Below are 17,655 nucleotides of genomic sequence, written 5' to 3' on the forward strand. Positions count from 1 at the left end.
TTTAAAAAAAGAAAATATAAAAAGTGAATAGATTAAACTGTGAAGCAAAATACTGAATAGTTTCATGACCTTAAGGAAAATTATTTTTCTTATGGTTTTCCTATATGTATACTTCACCATTTTTTGTAGGGTTTTTGTTTTGTTTTGTTTTTTGTTTTTTTTTTTTGTTTTTTTGAGACGGAGTCTTGCTCTGTTGCCCAGGCTGGAGGGCAGTGGTGCAATCTCTACTCACTGCAACCTCCGCCTCCTGGGTTCAAGTGATTCTCCTGCCTCAGCCTCCCGAGTATCTGGGATTACAGGCACACACCACCATGCCCAGCTAATTTTTGTATTTTTAGTGGAGACAGGGTTTCATCGTGTTGGCCAGGCTGGTCTTGAACTCCTGACTTTGTGATCTGCTTGCCTCGGCCTCCCAGAGTGCTGGGATTACAGGCATGAGCCACCACACCCAGCCAATATTCCAAGCTGATGTATTTCCTTCTCTAGAGTCATTTTCCAAGAAGCCTCACCATCTTTTTGAGGGAGGGGGTGATTTCAATCTGGGCACTAAGGACACTCGTTGCTGTTGGGTTGGTTATTGTTTATTGATGGACAGAGGTGGGAAATGGTGTGTGTGTGTGTGCGTGTGTGTGTGTGTGTTTGTGTGTGTGTGAAAAAAACTCAATGTGAATGACAGAGCCTTTAGCAGATAAATTTTTATTTTAAAAAACTCACAAAATTTGCCATCTAGTTACTTTTAAGTGTACAGTAGATTAGTATTTACTATATGCACGTTGTTGTGTTGCAGATCTCTAGAACTTTATCTTGCAAAACAGAAACTTTATTGAACAACAATTCTCCATTTCCATCTCTCCCTCAACCCCTGATAACTACATCCTTCTGTTGTTATGAGTAATACCTTGGATACCTCATATAAGTAGACTTCATGTAGTATTTGTCTAAATGTTGTAGATTATGACAGTATTTCCTTTTTTAGACTGAATAGTATGTTCCATTGTATATTTATAACAAATTGTCTTTATCCTTTCTTTTGTCAGTGGACATTTAAGTTGCTTCCATCTCTTGGCTATTGTGGATAATGCTGTAGTGAACATAGATGTGCAGGTATCTTCAAGATCTTGTTTTGAGATCTTTTGGATATATACCAAGAAGTGGGTCCTTTGCCTTTTTTTTTTTTGAGATGGGGTCTCGCTCTGTCGCCCAGGCTGGAGTTCAGTGGCACTATCTTGGCTCACTGCACACTCCGCCTCCTGGGTTCATGCCATTTTCCTGCCTCAGCCTCCTGAGTAGCTGGGACTACAGTCTCCTGCCACCATACCCAGCTAATTTTTTGTACTTTTTTTAGTAGAGATGGGGATTCATCATGTTGGCCAGGATGGTCTCGATCTCCTGACCCATGATCCGTCCACCTCGGCCTCCCAAAGTGCTGGGATTACAGGCCTGAGCCACCGCACCCGGCCGTCCTTTGCCCATTTTTTAACTGGGTTGTTTACTTATCGTTCAGTTTCAAGAGTTCCTTATATATTTTGGATACCAGTCCTCTATCAGATATGTGTTTTGCAAAAATTTTTTTGTCTGCGGCTTGTCTTTTCATTCTCTTAACAGTATTTTTTGCAGATCAGAAATTTTTAATTTTAATGAAGTCCAACTTACCGAATTTTTTTCTTTAGGGATTGTGCTTTTGATATTACATCCTTTTAGATCATCTAGCATTTCTCCTACATGATAGAAATTTTTTTTTTTTTTTTTTTTTTTTGAGACGAAGTTTCGCTCTTGTCGCCCAGGCTGGAGTACAGTGGTGCAATCTCGGCTCGCTGCAACCTCTGCCTCCCCAGTTCAAGCGATTCTCCTGCCTCAGCTTCCTGAGTAGCTGGGATTACAGGCGCCCACCACCAGACCCGGCTAATTTTTGTAGAAATTTTAGTATTGTGTTTTACACTTAGGTCAAAGATCCATTTTGAGTTAATTTTTGTGAAAAGTATGTAAGGTCCGCTTTTTTTTTTTTTTTTTTTTCTGCATACGAATGTCTACTTATTTCTAGCATCATTTGTTGAAAAGACAGATCATTCTTGGCTGGGCGCAGTGGCTCACGCCTCTATTCCCAGCACTTTGGGAGGCTGAGGCGGGCAGATCACCTGAGGTTGAGCCTGGCCAACATGGTAAAACACTGTCTCTACTAAAAATACAAAAATTAGCTGGGCATTGTGGCGGGAACCTGTAATTCCAGCTATTCGAGAGACTAAGGCAGGAGAATCGTTTGAACCCAGGAGGCAGAAGTTGCAGTGAGCTGAAATCGCGCCATTGTGCTCCAGCCTGGGCGACAAGAGCAAAACTCCATCTTAAGGAAAAAAAAAAAAAAAAGGCCGGGCGCGGTGGCTCAAGCCTGTAATCCCAGCACTTTGGGAGGCCGAGACGGGTGGATCAGCAGGTCAGGAGATCGAGACCATCCTGGCTAACAGGGTGAAACCCCATCTCTACTAAAAAATACAAAAAACTAGCCGGGTGAGGTGGCGGGCGCCTGTAGTCCCAGCTACTCGGGAGGCTGAGGCAGGAGAATGGCGTGAACCCGGGAGGCGGCGCTTGCAGTGAGCCGAGATCCGGCCACTGCACTCCATCCTGGGCGACAGAGCGAGACTCCGTCTCAAAAAAAAAAAAAAAAAAAAGAAAAAAAAAAAAAAGAAAGAAAAGACCATTCTTTCTCCATTGAATCACCTTTCTCTCTTTTTTTTTTTTTGAGAGGGAGTCTCGCTCTGTCACCCAGGCTGGAGTGCAGTGGTGTGATCTCGGCTCACTGCAACCTCCGCCTCCTGGGTTCAAGCGATTCTCCTGCCTCAGCCTCCCGAGTAACTGAGATTACAGGTGCCCACCACCATGCCTGGCTAATTTTTGTATTTTAGTAGAGATGGGGTTTCACCATGTGGGCCAGGCTGGACTTAAACTCCTGACCTCAAGTGATCCACTCGCCTCAGCCTCCCAAAGTGCTGGGATTGGCCAGGCACGGTGGCTCATGCCTGTAATTCCAGCACTCAGGGAGGCAAAGGGAGGCAGATCACCTGAGGTCAGGAGGTCAAGACCAGCCTGGCTAACATGGTGAAACCTCGCCTCTACTAAAAATCCAAAAAAAAAAAAAAAAAAAAAGTGCTGGGATTACAGACATGAGCCACCACGCCCGGCCTGAATCACCTTTGTTCTTTGTCAAAGATCAGTTGACTGTATTTGTGTGGGTTTATTTCTGGGCTATCTATTCTGTTCCATTGATCAATTTGTTTGTTCTTTTGCCAATTCCACACTGTTTTGATTACTGTAGTTTTATAGTAAGTCAAAGTTGAGTGGTGCCAGTATACAGATGTATTTTCAACTTTTGTTCTTCTTTAGTATTATGTTGACTATCTGAGTCTTTTGAGTTTCCATACAAACTTTGGAATCACTTTATCAGTATCTACAAAATAACTTGCTGGGATTTTAATGGAATGGCATTGAATCTGTAGATCACCTAAAGGAAAATTGACATCTTAATATGGGGTCTTTCTACCCATGAACATAAAATATCTCTTGGTTTATTTAGATCATCTTTGCTTTCTTTCGGGAAAGTTTTGAAGTTGTTCTCGTAGAGATTCTATACATATTTTGTTGGATTTATGCTTAAGCATTTCATTTTATGGTAACTGACATAAATGGTATGTTTTTAATTTCAGATTTCAATTGTTCAAAGCAACTGACTTTTGTATATTAATCTTATATCCTGCAACATTGGTATAATTGCTTATTAGTTTTAGGAGTTGCGTACAGGGTCTCACTCTGTTACCAAAGCTGGAGTACAGTGGCATAATCATGGCTCATGGCAGCCTCAACCTCCTGGGCTCAAGCAACTTCTACCTCAGCCTCCCAAGTAGCTGGGACCACGGGTGCACACCACCATGCTGAGCTTTTTTTTTTTTTTTTTTTTTTTTGTGTGTGTAAAGACAGGGTGTCTCTGTGTTGCCCAGGTTGTTCTCAAAATCCTGGGCTCAAGTGATCCTTCTGCCTCAGCCTCTGAAAGTGCTGGGATTACAGGTGTGCGTCACTGCATGCATCCATATGTTTTATTTCTTTTGTCTATTTTGGCGGATTTTTAAAATGTAGACAGTCATGTCATTTGCGAACAAAGACCGTTTTATTTATTTTGGAATCTTTTTTCACATAACATTGCTTCATAGGTCAAGGAATTCTAGAGTCAAATGCAAAAGCAGCATGAATTTTTAGATAAAACCCAACTTTATGTTCACTGTGCATCTTTACTAGCTGCATCTCCCCAGAAGAGGTATTCACTGCCTTCTGCCATTGGAAGTCCTTTGGTGATTGGACAAGAGATTGTTGTTTAAAAAAAATACATTTTTAAAGCTCTTTGGCTGAAATGTTTGAAATGCAGTTAGCTATCCATTTTTTCTTATGGAAGCATATTTTTCCTCTTAAGTTATTACTGTTAATTTACTTGTTTCCTAATCAAAATCATATCTTTTTGATACACATAACCCCTTGGGAGCATAGAGGAGCTCATGGAAAATTAGGGCACGGTTCATCCAGCCCAGTATCTTGGCCAGGCCCAGTGGCTCACACCTGTAGGCCCAGTGGCTCACACCTGTAATCCCAGCACTTTGGGAGGCCGAGGCAGGAGGATTATTTGAGCCCAGGAGTTCAAGACTGGTATCTTGTCTGACTGTGACACCAGGGGTCATTTTATGGGAAAACAGAATGGTCTGTATTTCACAGATTATAATCTTGCTTTGAAATGTCTGTATCCAAAAACTGCTGATTGCTTTTATAAGTTTCTGCTTATCAATGAGCACAAATTCCTGACATTTTTATCTGATAATATAGTTACTTTTGATTTCTGCTCTGTTTGTGGTCCTAGGTTGGTTCATTCTGGCTCTGGATGTCGATCCCCCTCCCTTGGATCTGACCTTACATTTGCTACCAGGACAGGCTCTCGACAGGGCATTGAGATGCATCTCTTCAGGGTGGAGACACATCGGGATCTGTCATCCTGGACCAGGATACTTGTTCAGGGTTGCCATGCTGCTGCTGAGCTGATCAAGGAAGTCTCTCTAGGTAGAGATGCTGACTTTTTATTTCTAGTAGTAATTAAATGGAACTGTTATACAGTCATGTGCTGCATAATGACATTTCAGTCAGTGATGGATTGCATATATGACAGCAGTTTCCTCAGATTTTAATACCATATTTTTACTATACCTTTTCTAAGTGTACATATGTTAAGACACACAAATGCAGCCTGGGCAACATGGTGAAACCCTGTCTTTACTAAAAAAAAAAAAAAAAATAGGCCAGGCGCAGTGGCTCATGCCTATAATCCCAGCACTTTGGGAGGCCGAGGGGGATGGATTGCCTGAGCTCAGGAGTTTGTGACCAGCCTGGGCAACACAGTGAAACCCCGTAAATACAAAAAATTAGCCGGGCATGGCAGCATGCGCCTGTAGTCCCAGCTGTTCAGGAGGCTGAGGCAGGAGAATTGCTTGAACTCGGGAGGTGGAGGTTGCAGTGAGCCGAGATCACGCCACTGTACTCCAGCCTGGGCGACAGAGTAAGACTCCGTCTCAAGAACAGACAAGCAAACAAACAAACAGAAACAAACCTGAGGGTGGTGGTGTGCACCTGTAGTTCCAGCTACTTGGGAGACTGAGTGAGTTGAGATCATACCACTGCACTCCAGCCTGGGCAACCAGAGTGAGACCCTGTCTCAAAAAAAAAAAAAAAAAAAGATACACAAATGCTTACCATTGTGTTACAGTTGCTTACAGTATTCAGTACAGTTATATTCTATATAAGTGTGTAGCCTAAGAGCAATAGGCAATACCATAGAGCCTAGGTGTATAGTGGGGTGTGCCATCTAGGCTTATGTAAGTACACTCTGTGATGTTCATACAATCACGAAATCATCTTATGATGCATTACGCATTTCTCAGAACATATTCTTGTCATTAGGTGATGCATGACTGTACCATAATTTGTTTTAAAGTAAAACTATTATCATTTGTGCCAGACTTAAAAATGTGCTAAAATATGGCAGCTAAAAGTGATAATGATAGAAAGAAATCTGGTTTCTCTATTTTACTAGCAAAGTTTTTTTAAGCCTGGTATATGACTCAAAGCACATTTATAATACCATATGTACACCATGGCGTTTTTATAGTTCATCTCTTTTTTTTTTTTTTAGAGTGGAGATCTCTATCACCCAGGCTGGAGTCCAGTGGCATGATCCATCATAGCTCACTGCAGCAGCTTTGAGCTTCTGGGGATCAAGGGATCCTCCAGTTCCAGCCTCTGGAGTAGCTGCCCAGCATTTATTTATTTATTTATTTATTTATTTATTTATTTATTTATTGAGACAGGGTCTAGCTCTGTCACCCGAGCTGCAGTACAGTGACATGATCAGAGTTCACTGCAGCCTTGAACTTTCCTGTGTTTAAGCAATCCTCCCTCAAGCCTCCCAAGTAGCTGGGACTATAGGTGCCCACCACAGGACTCAGCTAATTAAAAAAAAAAAAAAAATTTTTTTTGCTTTGTTGCCCAGGCTGGTCTCAAACTCTCTTGGCCTCAAGAGGTCCTCCTGCCTCAGTTTCCCAAAGTGCTGGAATTCCAGGCGGTGGCACCTGGCCTTTTCAGTTTATTTATTTTTTTGAGATGGAGTCTCGCTCTGTCGCCCAGGCTGGAGTGCAGTGGCATGATCTCGGCTTACTGCAACCTCCGCCTCCCAGGTACAAGCTATTCTCAGGCCTCAGCCTTCCGAGTAGCTGGGATTACAGGCACCTGCCATCATGCCCAGCTAAGTTTTATGTTTTTAGTAGAGACAGGGTTTCACCATATTAGCCAGGCTGGTCTTGAACTTCTGACCTCAGGTAATCTGCCCACCTTGGCCTCCCAAAGTGCTGGGATTACAGGCGTGAGCCACCATGCCCAGCCTTCAGTTTATTTATTTTTTTTAGAGATGAGGTCTTACTCTGTTGTCCTGGCTGGTCTCAACTCCTGGCCTCAAGCTATTCTCTGGTCTTAGCCTCCTGAGTAACTGGGATTATAGGCACAAGCCACTGTGCCAGGCCAGTTCTCATTTAATCTGCATTTAATAGTGTAAGGACTAGCCAGGCAAGGTGGCTCACACCTGTAATCCCAGCTACTTGGGAGGCTGAGGCAGGAGGATTGCTTGAGGCCAGGAGTTTTAAGACCAGCCTGAGCAATATATTGAGGACCCCATCTCTATAATGAAAAATGAAACTGGGTACAGTGGCTCACGCCTGTAATCCCAGCACTTTGGAAGGCTGAGGCTGGCCCATTGTTTGAGCCCAGGAGTTTGAGACCAGCCTGGGTAACATGGTGAAACCTCATACCTACTGAAAATACAAAAATTTAGCCAGGAGTGGTGACACACATCTGTAGTCCCAGCTACTCAGGAGGCTGAGGTAGGAGGATCACCTGAGCCCAAGAAGTCAAGGGAACAGTGAGCTGTGATAGCACCATGGCACTCCAGCCTGGGTGATGGGAGCCAGAACCTGTCTGAAAATAAATTAATGAATTTAATTATATGAAAAAAAAAATAGACAGTGGCACACACTGTAGTCTCAGCTGCTTGGGTGGCTAAGGTGGGAAGATTGCTTGAGCCCATTTCAGGGCTGTATTGCACAGTGATCAAGCCTGTGAACAGCCACTGTACTCCAGTTGGGCAGCATAGTGAGACCTTGTCTCTTAAAAGAAAAAATAACGTAAGGACTCATTTACCAAGTACTAGATACATGGACTCTCGAGTTAAGAAGATTGAAATCTAAGTTGTGGATGGGCGCCCTTAAAATATGAGTATCTAGCAAGCTTATGGCTGTGGAAAAATAAAGGATTTGAAATAGGAGTTCCTCTACAAAAGTTTGAAAATGTGTGCCCAACACTTACTGAAATAAGTATCTAAAGGAAATAAGGTTGGTGGTTTCTTTCCATTGTGGAAGCGCCCTCTTGTGGTTAGTTGTGATGAATTTGGAATATTGTTTTATATCTATTTATATATATGTATACATATAGATATTTGCAAATGTTTTTCTTTTCTTTTTTTTAATTGTTTTTGGCTTTGGACAAAATAAAAACCTTTAAAAATACAGGCTAGGGCCGGATGCGGTGGCTCACGCCTGTAATCCCAGCACTTTGGGAGGCCAAAGTGGGCAGATCACTTGAGGTCAGGAGTTCCAAACCAGCCTGTCTAACATCGTGAAACCCCATATCTACTAAAAATACAAAAGTTAGCCAGAAGTGGTGGCAGGCACCTATAATCCTAGCTACTCAGGAGGCTGAGGCATGAGAGTTGCTTGAACCCAGGAGGTGGAAGTTGCAACAAGCCAAGATCGCTCCACTGCACTCCAAGCTGGGAGACAGAGCAAGACTGTTTCCAAAAGTAGAAACGCTGGAAATGGTGGCTTATGCCTATAGTCCCAGCACTTTGGGAGACCGAGGCTGGCAGATCACTTGAGGCCAGGAGATCGAGACCAGCCTGGCCGTCATAGTGAAACCCCGTCTCTACTAAAAATACAAAAATTAGCTGGACATAGTGGCACGTGCCTGAAGTCCCAGATACTTGGGAGGCTGAGGCACGAGAATTGCTTGAACCTGGGAGGTGGAGTCTGTAGTGCGCTATGATCACACCACTGCATTCCAGCCTGGGCAACAGTGGGAAACTCTGTCTCAAAAAAAAAAAAAAAAAACTCTGTATTGGGCCAAGCATGATAGTTCACGCTTGTAATTCCAGCGCTTTGGGAGGCTGAGGTGGGTGGATCACTTGAGCTCAGGAGTTCAAGACCAGCCTGGGCAACATGGTGAAACCTCATCTCTATTGAAAAAAAAGAGTAAATGAGGTTTAAAAATATATATACAGTATTGGAGGTGGGGCATGGTGGCTTATACCATAATCACACTGGGATGCTCTGTGTTCCTGTGGGCACTCGAGGGGTCAGGCCAGCACACTCGTGCCCTTTGCTACCATCTGAGGTCACTGTATTGTCCTTAAGAATTCAAAGGGATATGCTCCCCAAAATGAAGAGTGCAACTTGGATTTTCAGCATTTTTTAGTTCATGTTGTTTCTTTGGTGTCTAGCAGCTACATTTCATTTTGCAGGATAAAGCTTCCCAGGCTCATAGTTGTTGAAATATGATGGCTAGAGGAAAGGATGAGTGAGGGCCAGCTGCTTCCTTATGTTTTTAAATAGACAAAAGAAACATATTTTTTGGTAATTTTAAACTTTTTTGTTCTTATTCACAGCTGTATTTTTTTTAAATCAACTTCCCTTTAAAGCCATACAGCTGTATTTTAATATTACCTTGGTAACTATTAGGATAGCTATTATTCAAAAGACAAAAAATAACAGATGCTGGTGAGGATGCAGAGAAAAGTGAACTCTTTTTTTTTTTTTTTTTTTTTTTGAGACGGAGTCTCGCTCTGTCGCCCAGGCGGGAGTGTGGTGGCGCGATCTCGGCTCACTGCAAGCTCTGCCTCCCAGGTTCATGCTATTCTCCTGCCTCAGCCTCCCGAGTAGCTGGGACTACAGGCACCCGCCACCACGCCTGGTTAATTTTTTGTATTTTTAGTAGAGACGGCGTTTCACCGTGTTAGCCAGGATAGTCTCGATCTCCTGACCTCGTGATCCGCCCACCTCAGCCTCCCAAAGTGCTGGGATTACAGGTGTGAGCCACCGCACCCGGCCGAAAAGTGAATTCATACACTGTTGGTGGGAATGTAAATCAGTATAGCCATTATGGAAAACAGTATGAATATTTCTCAAAAAGCTAAAAATAGAACTACAATATGATCTAGCAATCCTACTACTATTTATCCAAAAGAAGAGAAATTAGCATATCAGAAAGATACCTGCACCTCCATGTTTATTGCAGCACTATTCACAATAACAAAGATACAGAATCAACCTAAGTGTCCATCAGCGGACAAATGGATTAAGAAAATACAGTATATATACACAATGGGATACTATTTGGCTATAAAAAATAATGCAATCATGTCATTTGTAGCAACATGGATGGAATTGGAGGTCATTATGTTAAGTGAAATAAGGCAGGCATAGAAAGACAACTATGGCATGTTCTCACTTACATGGGAGCTAAAATAGTGGCCAGGCGTGGTAGCTCATGCCTATAATCCCAGCACTTTGGGAGGCCGAGGCAGGTGGATCACCTGAGGTCGGCAGTTTGAGACTGGCCTGACCAACATGGAGAAACCCCATCACTACTAAAAATACAAAATTAGCCAGGCGTGGTGATGCATGCCTGTAATCCCTGCTACTTGGGAGGCTGAGGCAAGAGAATTGCTTGAACCTGGGAGGCGGAGGTTGCGGTGAGCCAAGATCTCACCATTGCACTCCAGCCTGGGCAATAGGAGCTAAACTCCATCTCAAAAAAAAAAATAAAAATAAAAAAGGTGATCTCATGGATGTAGAGAGTACAAGATAAATACCAGAGGTTGGGATGGGTGTGTTGTGAGGGGCTGTGAAGAAGGGTTGGTTAATGGGTATAAACATACAATTAGAAAGAAGGAATAAGTTCTAATGTTCAAGAGCAGAGTGTGATGACTATAGTTAACAATAATGTTAACTTTGTGTAATTCAAATAGAAGAAAGGACTTAAAATATTCCCAACACATAGAATTGTTAAATATTCAATGTGATGGATACCCTAAATCCTTTGACTTGATCATTACACATTTTACACATGTAACAAAGTATCAGGTAACAAAATATTGCATGTGCACCTAAGATACATACAAATATTACATATTAATATTAAAAAGATTACACTGTGGTTCGCACCTATAATCCCAGCACTCTGGGAGGCTGAGGCAGGTGGATCACTTGAGCTCAGCCTGGGCAACATGGTCAAACCCTGTCTTTACAAAAAATTTAAAAATTACCCAGGCCTGGTAGTGTGTGCCTGTGGTCCCAGCTACTCAGGAGGCTGAGGTGGGAGGATCACTTGAGCCCAAGAGGTCAAGGATTCAGTGAGCTGTGATTATATCACTGCACTCCAGCCTGGGCAACAGAATAAGACCCTGTCTCAAAAAAAAAAAAAAAAAAAAAAAAAATTGCTGGGAGATTCAGAACTGTCTGTTAAAACTATAGTTGGCAAAAAGAAATCAGTTAAGCTATTCCTTGTCTCTATGTTTTGGTTATAGTTTACCCATCTAGAAAATTTCAGTGAATACCTACAAAATGTGACGAGTAAATGCAATGCATAATCTTCCTAATGTTCATTTGGTTTTAAACCTTGATTAGACTATAGTTACTGTAGAACTGTAACTCTACTGTAATCAGTGATCCCTCTGGTACAGAAGGACTTTCTCCTGCTTGCAAATATGAACTTTAAGATGAGTAGGCATAGAATGCAGTTCTCTTCCTCAAGTACATAAAGCCATTTTCCATTTGTCACAGGATTTGAAACTATTTTAAAAATTGTATACTTTTAAAGGCTTATTTTCATCATACCAATTATTTAAGCCATTAAAGTTTTTAAGTCATACAAGAACTTTATGAAGGTACTTTATATGTCTGTAGTTTTGATGATATGAAGACTAAGAAGCTGTAAATATAGGTAGGAATTACGTTAATAAAAATGAAGAAAATCTGGGAGAAGAGAAGAAAAACAGGCATTTAAAATGATTTATATTGTTAAAATATATGAGGAAACAGTTTTCTGTGACCATATTGTTCACCATTTCTTAGAAATTATCTTGAGTCCTTTTTACTCATCTACTTGGCAAGTATTTTCCAGTGTATACTCTGTGCTTTTACTAGTTATAATAAAATAAGGTAAGTATAGCCCCGGTTTTTCAAGTAGGAAGGACAGAAACCAAAAAAATAATAGGTGTCTATCAGGATTGTCATAAGGCATAATGAAATACAGGCATCATCTAACCTTCACACACAACTCTCTGGGGCAGATGTTGTCACCTGCATTTTCAAGATATGGGAACTGGTGTTAGTATGGTTAGGACTTGAATTGGGGCCTTTTTGGGCTCCAAAACTAGAGCCTTAAGCCCTGAAATTTCTCTAAATGATTCATTCTTATGACCAGGTTAAACTTCTGAAGGACAAACAATATCAGTCTAATTTGTTAAGTTAATAAATATTTACTGAGTGTTTTAGTATTTATGAAGTGCTGTGCTTTGTAATAAAAGAAAAATAAGGCCGGGTGCGGTGGCTCATGCCTGTAATCCCAGCACTTTGGGAGGCCGAGACGGGCGGATCACGAGGTCAGGAGATCGAGACCATCCTGGCTAACACGGTGAAACCCCGTCTCTACTGAAAATGCAAAAAAATTAGCCGGGCATGGCGGCGGGCACCTGTAGTCCCAGCTACTTGGGAGGCTGAGGCAGGAGAATGGTGTGAACCCAGGAGGCAGAGCTTGCAGTGAGCCGAGATCGCGCCACTGCACTCCAGCCTGGGCGACTGAGCGAGACTCCGTCTCAAAAAAAAAAGAAAAATAAGTAAGACATACTTCATGCCTTTGACCAAATAGCAATAAGAGAAGAACACAGTGTCATGTTCTTTTCTGTGACCCTGGGCATAATGAGCCTGTTGCTTATACCTGATGGGCTGGCTTTTCCTATGTGCAGTCACTGGGAAGGATGCCCCAGCCTTTCTCTGAGACAGTCCTGGGCAGTCAGGCCAGATCTAACCTGAAAGACCTACTCCCTTCTGAGTTGCTCTGAGTAACACACACAGTCCTATGGCTGCTAGAGAGATGGACCAGGGGACCTGCTGGAAACACTAGATAGAGCCCCCCAGAGCCCCAGAAACAGGACCTGTAGCATAGAACTCTGCCATTAGGTTCTTTGTCCCTCATGACACACTGATAACCACCAGTAGTTCTCATTTAAAAAAACACATAGTTGGCCCAGCACTGTGGCTTATGCCTGTAATCTCAGCACTTTGGGAGGCCAAGGCAGGAGGATTATTTGACACCAGAGTTCGACAGTAGCCTGAGTAGCACAGGAAGACCCCATCTCTATTTAAAAAAAAAAAAAAAAAAAAAAAAAAAAATGAGCCGGGCATGGTGGCATGCATCTGTAGTCCTAGCTGTTTGGGAGACTGAGGCAAGATAATCACTCGAGCCCAGGAGTTTGAGGCTGCAGTGAACTGTGATCACACCACTGCACTCCAGCTTAGGCAACAGAATGAGACCCTGTCTCTAAAAAAAATAAAAATAAAAAATAAAATAAGCGTGGGCAACAGAGTTAGACCACGTCTCTAAAAAATTTTGAAAGTTAGCCAGGCATAGTGACACATGCCTATAGTCCCAGCTACTCAGGTGGCTGAAGTGGGAGGATTGCTTAAGCCCTGCAGGTCCAGGCTGTAGCACTGCACTCCAGCCTAGGCGACGGAGTGAGACCCTGTCTCAAAAATAAATAAATAGGCCGGGCACGGTGGCTTACGCCTGTAATCGTAGCACTTTGGGAGGCCAAGGCAGGTGGATCATGAGGTCAGGAGATTTGAGACCATCCTGACTAACACAGTGTAACCCCATTTCTACTAAAAATACAAAAAATTAGCCGGGCATGGTGGCGGGCGCCTGTGTGGTGGCAGGCACCTTTAGACCCAGCTACTCAGGAGGCTGAGGCAAGGAGGATAGTGTGAACCCAGGAGGCAGTGCTTGCAGTGAGCCAAGATCATGCTGTTGCACTCCAGCCTGGGCAACAGAGCGAGACTCTGTCTCAAAAAAATCAATATAAATAAATAGACACAAAGTGGATAACATATACACTGGTTGTACTATCTACACAAAGTGGATAAATACAACACTGGTTGTATTTACCAGTGTTCACCTTTTTTTTTAGATGGAGTTTCGCTCTTGTTCCCAGGCTGGAGTGCAATGGCGTGATCTCGGCTCACTGCAACCTCCACCTCCCGGGTTCAAGCAATTCTCCTGCCTCAGCCTCCTGAGTAGCTGGGATTACAGGTGCCCACCACCGTGCCCAGCTAATTTTTTTTTTTTTTTTTTTTTTTGCATTTTTAGTAGAGACGGGGTTTTACCCTGTTGGCCAGGCTGGTCATGAACGCCTGCCCTCAGGTGATCCGCCACCTCAGCCTCCCAAAGTGCTGGGATTACAGGCATGAGCCACTGTGCCCGGCCCAGTGTTCACCTCATTATAACACCAGTTTTTTGATTTATTTATTTATTTATTTATTTATTTATTTATTTTTTGAGACGGAGTCTCGCTTTGTCGCCCAGGCTGGAGTGATTGAGCAAGTTTTCCTCCTAGCTTTATTACTATCAGGGAGCTTCTTAGAAAGCCATCTCTAATGTATGTTTTACACTTAATAACATCCCTGTGGTGTGGTGTGAAAAAGCTAATGCCCCACCCCACAACCCCCAACTTAGGAATCTGAGAAGTAGTAGCCAGAGCAGTAAAAGGAAAACTAGGATTGGTGGGGATGGTAAGGGCTGTGGAAACCAAAGGAAGAGTATTTCAAGGGAGGAAAAGTCAATAGGAGTAAATGTATCAGTTGGAATGGTTTATGCTAAAAATAATAGGACGTGGCCACTAAAACTAGAATAAATATTAAATATCTTGCATAAAAGAGAGAGAGCAAGAGTGAAAGAGAGAGGGGCCTTCTCTTCCTAGTCATAGTATCTTTTCAATCTGATTGAGTCAGTTTGGCTCATATGTCCAGTCTGAACCAGAACAATCACCAGGGGAAACCCATGCTCTGATTGGCCCAGAAGTTGTCTATCTATAAGTTGGGAGTACCCTTCCCTGAAACACATTAGGACCCATTAAAAACCTGAATAAAATTGGAGTTTGCCTATAAAGAAGAATAGAGAAATAGAAGCTGATAGACAGCCAACAATTAGTACTACAAGTGCCAAGTAGGATGAGGCTGAAAAAGCAGGTTGGATTTAGCAATATGGAGATAATTGATGCCCCTTGGGGAGAGATGCAAAACGATGTGATGGCAGTGGCAGATTGCAGAGGGCTGAGGACTGGACATGAGGTGAATCAGGAGCAAACTGAGTAGATAGCTCTGTCAAGAAGTTTTGATATGAAGAGGGTGGGTGGTCCTTGGAGGTAAGGTACAGAGTTGAGTAGTGGCATTTCTTTTAATAATGAGAGAGGCTTGAGCATTTAAAAGTGAATGGGAGGGATCTGATTCAGAGGGATGTGTTGAAAACACAAGAGGTAGAAGGAGTAATCAGTCTTGTACAGTTTCTAGGAAGGTGGAGGTAGATGCAATCCAAGGCACAGGTGAGGGGATTGGCCTTAGCCTGGAAGAGGGGCAGATGGAAGAGAGGAAACAATGGAGGGAGATGTAGAGCCTATCTTGGCTGTTGAAGTGGGCAGTGCCTTTTACTGCTCAGTAATTTGGGCCACAGACATCCCTGGCTTTTTCTCCATCCCTAAATCCAACTGCAGTTATAGACCACTTTTATGTTGTGGGAATTTTTATTTTATTTATTTATTTATTTATTTATTTTTTTTTTTTATTTTTTTTTTTAGAGACACAGTCTCATTCTGTTGCCCAGGCTAGAGTGCAGTGGCACGAACATGACTCACTGCATCCTGGACTTCCCAGGCTGAAGTGATCCTCCCACCACAGCCTCCCAAGTAACTGGGACTACAGGTGTATGCCACCATGCTTGGCTAATTTTTGTAATTTTGGTAGGGACAGAATCTCACTATGTTGCCTAGACTTATCTCAAAGTTCTGGCCTCAAGCAGTCCTCTACCTCAGCTTCCCAGAGCGCTGGAATTGCAGGCATGAGCCACTGTGCCCAGCCAGTTGTTTGAATTTTTAAAGTTATATCATGCTTGTATCATCAGGGAAAAAAAAAATTGTTTTTTGACTAAAAAGCCATCAGTTAGTCGCATACACTGAAACTCTTATCACTATAAAGAATGTTACAGGCTGGGCATGGTGGCTAACGCCTGTAATCCCAGCATTTTGGGAGGCCAAGGCGGGTGAATCACCTATGGTCAGGAGTTCGAGACCATCCTGGCCAACATGGCAAAACCCCATCTCTACTGGAAAAAAAAAGGGCGTTTTGATGCGCCCCTGCAGTCCCAGCTACTAGGGAGGCTGAGGCAGGAGAATCATTTGAACCCGGGAGGCGGAGGTTGCAGTGAGCCGAGATCATGCCACTGCACTCCAGCCTGGGCGACAGAGTGAGACTCCATCTAAAATAAAATAAAAGCACCCACCGCAGAGCCCTGTGCTTATGTACCTTCCTCTCTTGATACCTGAAGAACTGTAGTTTTTGATTTTTTTTTTTTTTTTTTTTTTTTGTGAGACAGAGTCTGCCCTGTCACCCAGGCTGGAGTGCTGGGGTACAGTGGTATGATCTCGGCTCACTGCAGCTTCTGTCTCCCAAGTTCAAGCAATTCTCCTGCCTCAGCCTCCCAAGTAGCTGGGATTACAGGCACACGCCGCCACACCCGGCTAATTTCTTTTGTATTTTAGCAGAGATGGGGTTTCACCATGTTGCCCAGGCTGGTCTCGAACTCCTGAGCTCAGGCAGTCCGCCTGCCTCTGCCTCCCAAAGTACTAGGATTACAGGTGTGAGCCACCATGCCCAGCCAAAACTGTAGTTTTTTATCCCTTTAACTTTAGTACTTACAATTGTGCTGCTATTGTGTGTCTTTTTCTATTTCTGGAAACAACCCTGTTAAACAAAATCAACATGCTGAATTTTTTACTGACTTATCTATAAATTGGAGTGGATAGTGGATATGTAGCCATCCAAAAGCATTCTAAGTGAACCAAGACATAATGAGCCACCTGCAACAGCTCAACTAATAAACCCCAGAAGCTATCCCATCAGAAAGGGCCACTCCTCTTACTAAATGGGGAATTTATACAAAAAAAAAAGAAAAAAGAAAGAGCCACTTCACACATACACACACACACACACACCCCTGTTAAGGGCCACTCCTCTTACTAAATGGGGAATTTATACTAAAAAAAAAAGAAAAAACAAAGAGCCACCACACACACACACACACACACACACACACACACACACACAAGGGCCACTCCTCTTACTAAATGGGGAATTTATACTAAAAAAAAAAGAAAAAACAAAGAGCCACCACACACACACACACACACACACACACACACACACACACACACACACACACACACACACACACACACACACACACACACACACACACACACACACACACACACACACACACACACACACACACACCTGTTAAATCAGAGTGAAAGGCTTATTTCCCTTATCTCCCTTTGGTTCATTACTCCTAAAAGGGTAAGGGGTGTTAGGCACTTAAGCATCATTGCCATCATTGCCTGTGTGATCTACTAAACATTTAGGGAAAACCTGTTTAATTAGTTCTATTTGGCACAGCATTTACATGATCAGGTCACAGTCTCATTCAGAAGAATCTGGTATTAATTATAAATTTTAACCTATGGCTGGGCGTGGTGGCTCACACCTGTAATCCCAGCACTTTGGGAAGCCGAGGCGGGCGGATCACCTGAGGTCAAGAGTTAAAGACCAGCCTGACCAACATGGAGAAACCCCGTCTCTACTTAAAATACAAAAATCAGCCAGGCGTAGTGGCACACACCTGTAATCCCAGCTACTCGGGAGA

General features: G+C 43.0%; 1 protein-coding gene and 1 long non-coding RNA gene across 3 annotated transcripts in view; one reads left to right on the forward strand and one right to left on the reverse strand.

Annotated features, from left to right (window-relative positions):
* LOC144337682 (uncharacterized) overlaps positions 1–11,119 on the reverse strand; it is a 32,491-nt gene extending 21,372 nt beyond the window's left edge. The window contains exons 1-2 of the long non-coding RNA XR_013411096.1: positions 10,190–11,119; positions 8,164–8,471 (exon numbers count right to left, since the gene is read on the reverse strand). This is a non-coding gene — a long non-coding RNA (uncharacterized LOC144337682). The remainder of the gene's footprint in view (positions 1–8,163; positions 8,472–10,189) is intronic.
* Positions 1–17,655, forward strand: part of SNTB2 (syntrophin beta 2) — a 114,727-nt gene that overhangs the window by 91,124 nt on the left and 5,948 nt on the right. For both annotated transcript variants that reach the window (XM_077984460.1, XM_001100304.5), the window contains exon 5: positions 4,892–5,088. In XM_077984460.1, coding sequence (XP_077840586.1) covers positions 4,892–5,088 — 197 coding nt within the window. The remainder of the gene's footprint in view (positions 1–4,891; positions 5,089–17,655) is intronic.

Source organism: Macaca mulatta, chromosome 20 (assembly GCF_049350105.2).
Source record: "Macaca mulatta isolate MMU2019108-1 chromosome 20, T2T-MMU8v2.0, whole genome shotgun sequence".
Classification (NCBI taxonomy): Eukaryota; Metazoa; Chordata; class Mammalia; order Primates; family Cercopithecidae; genus Macaca; species Macaca mulatta.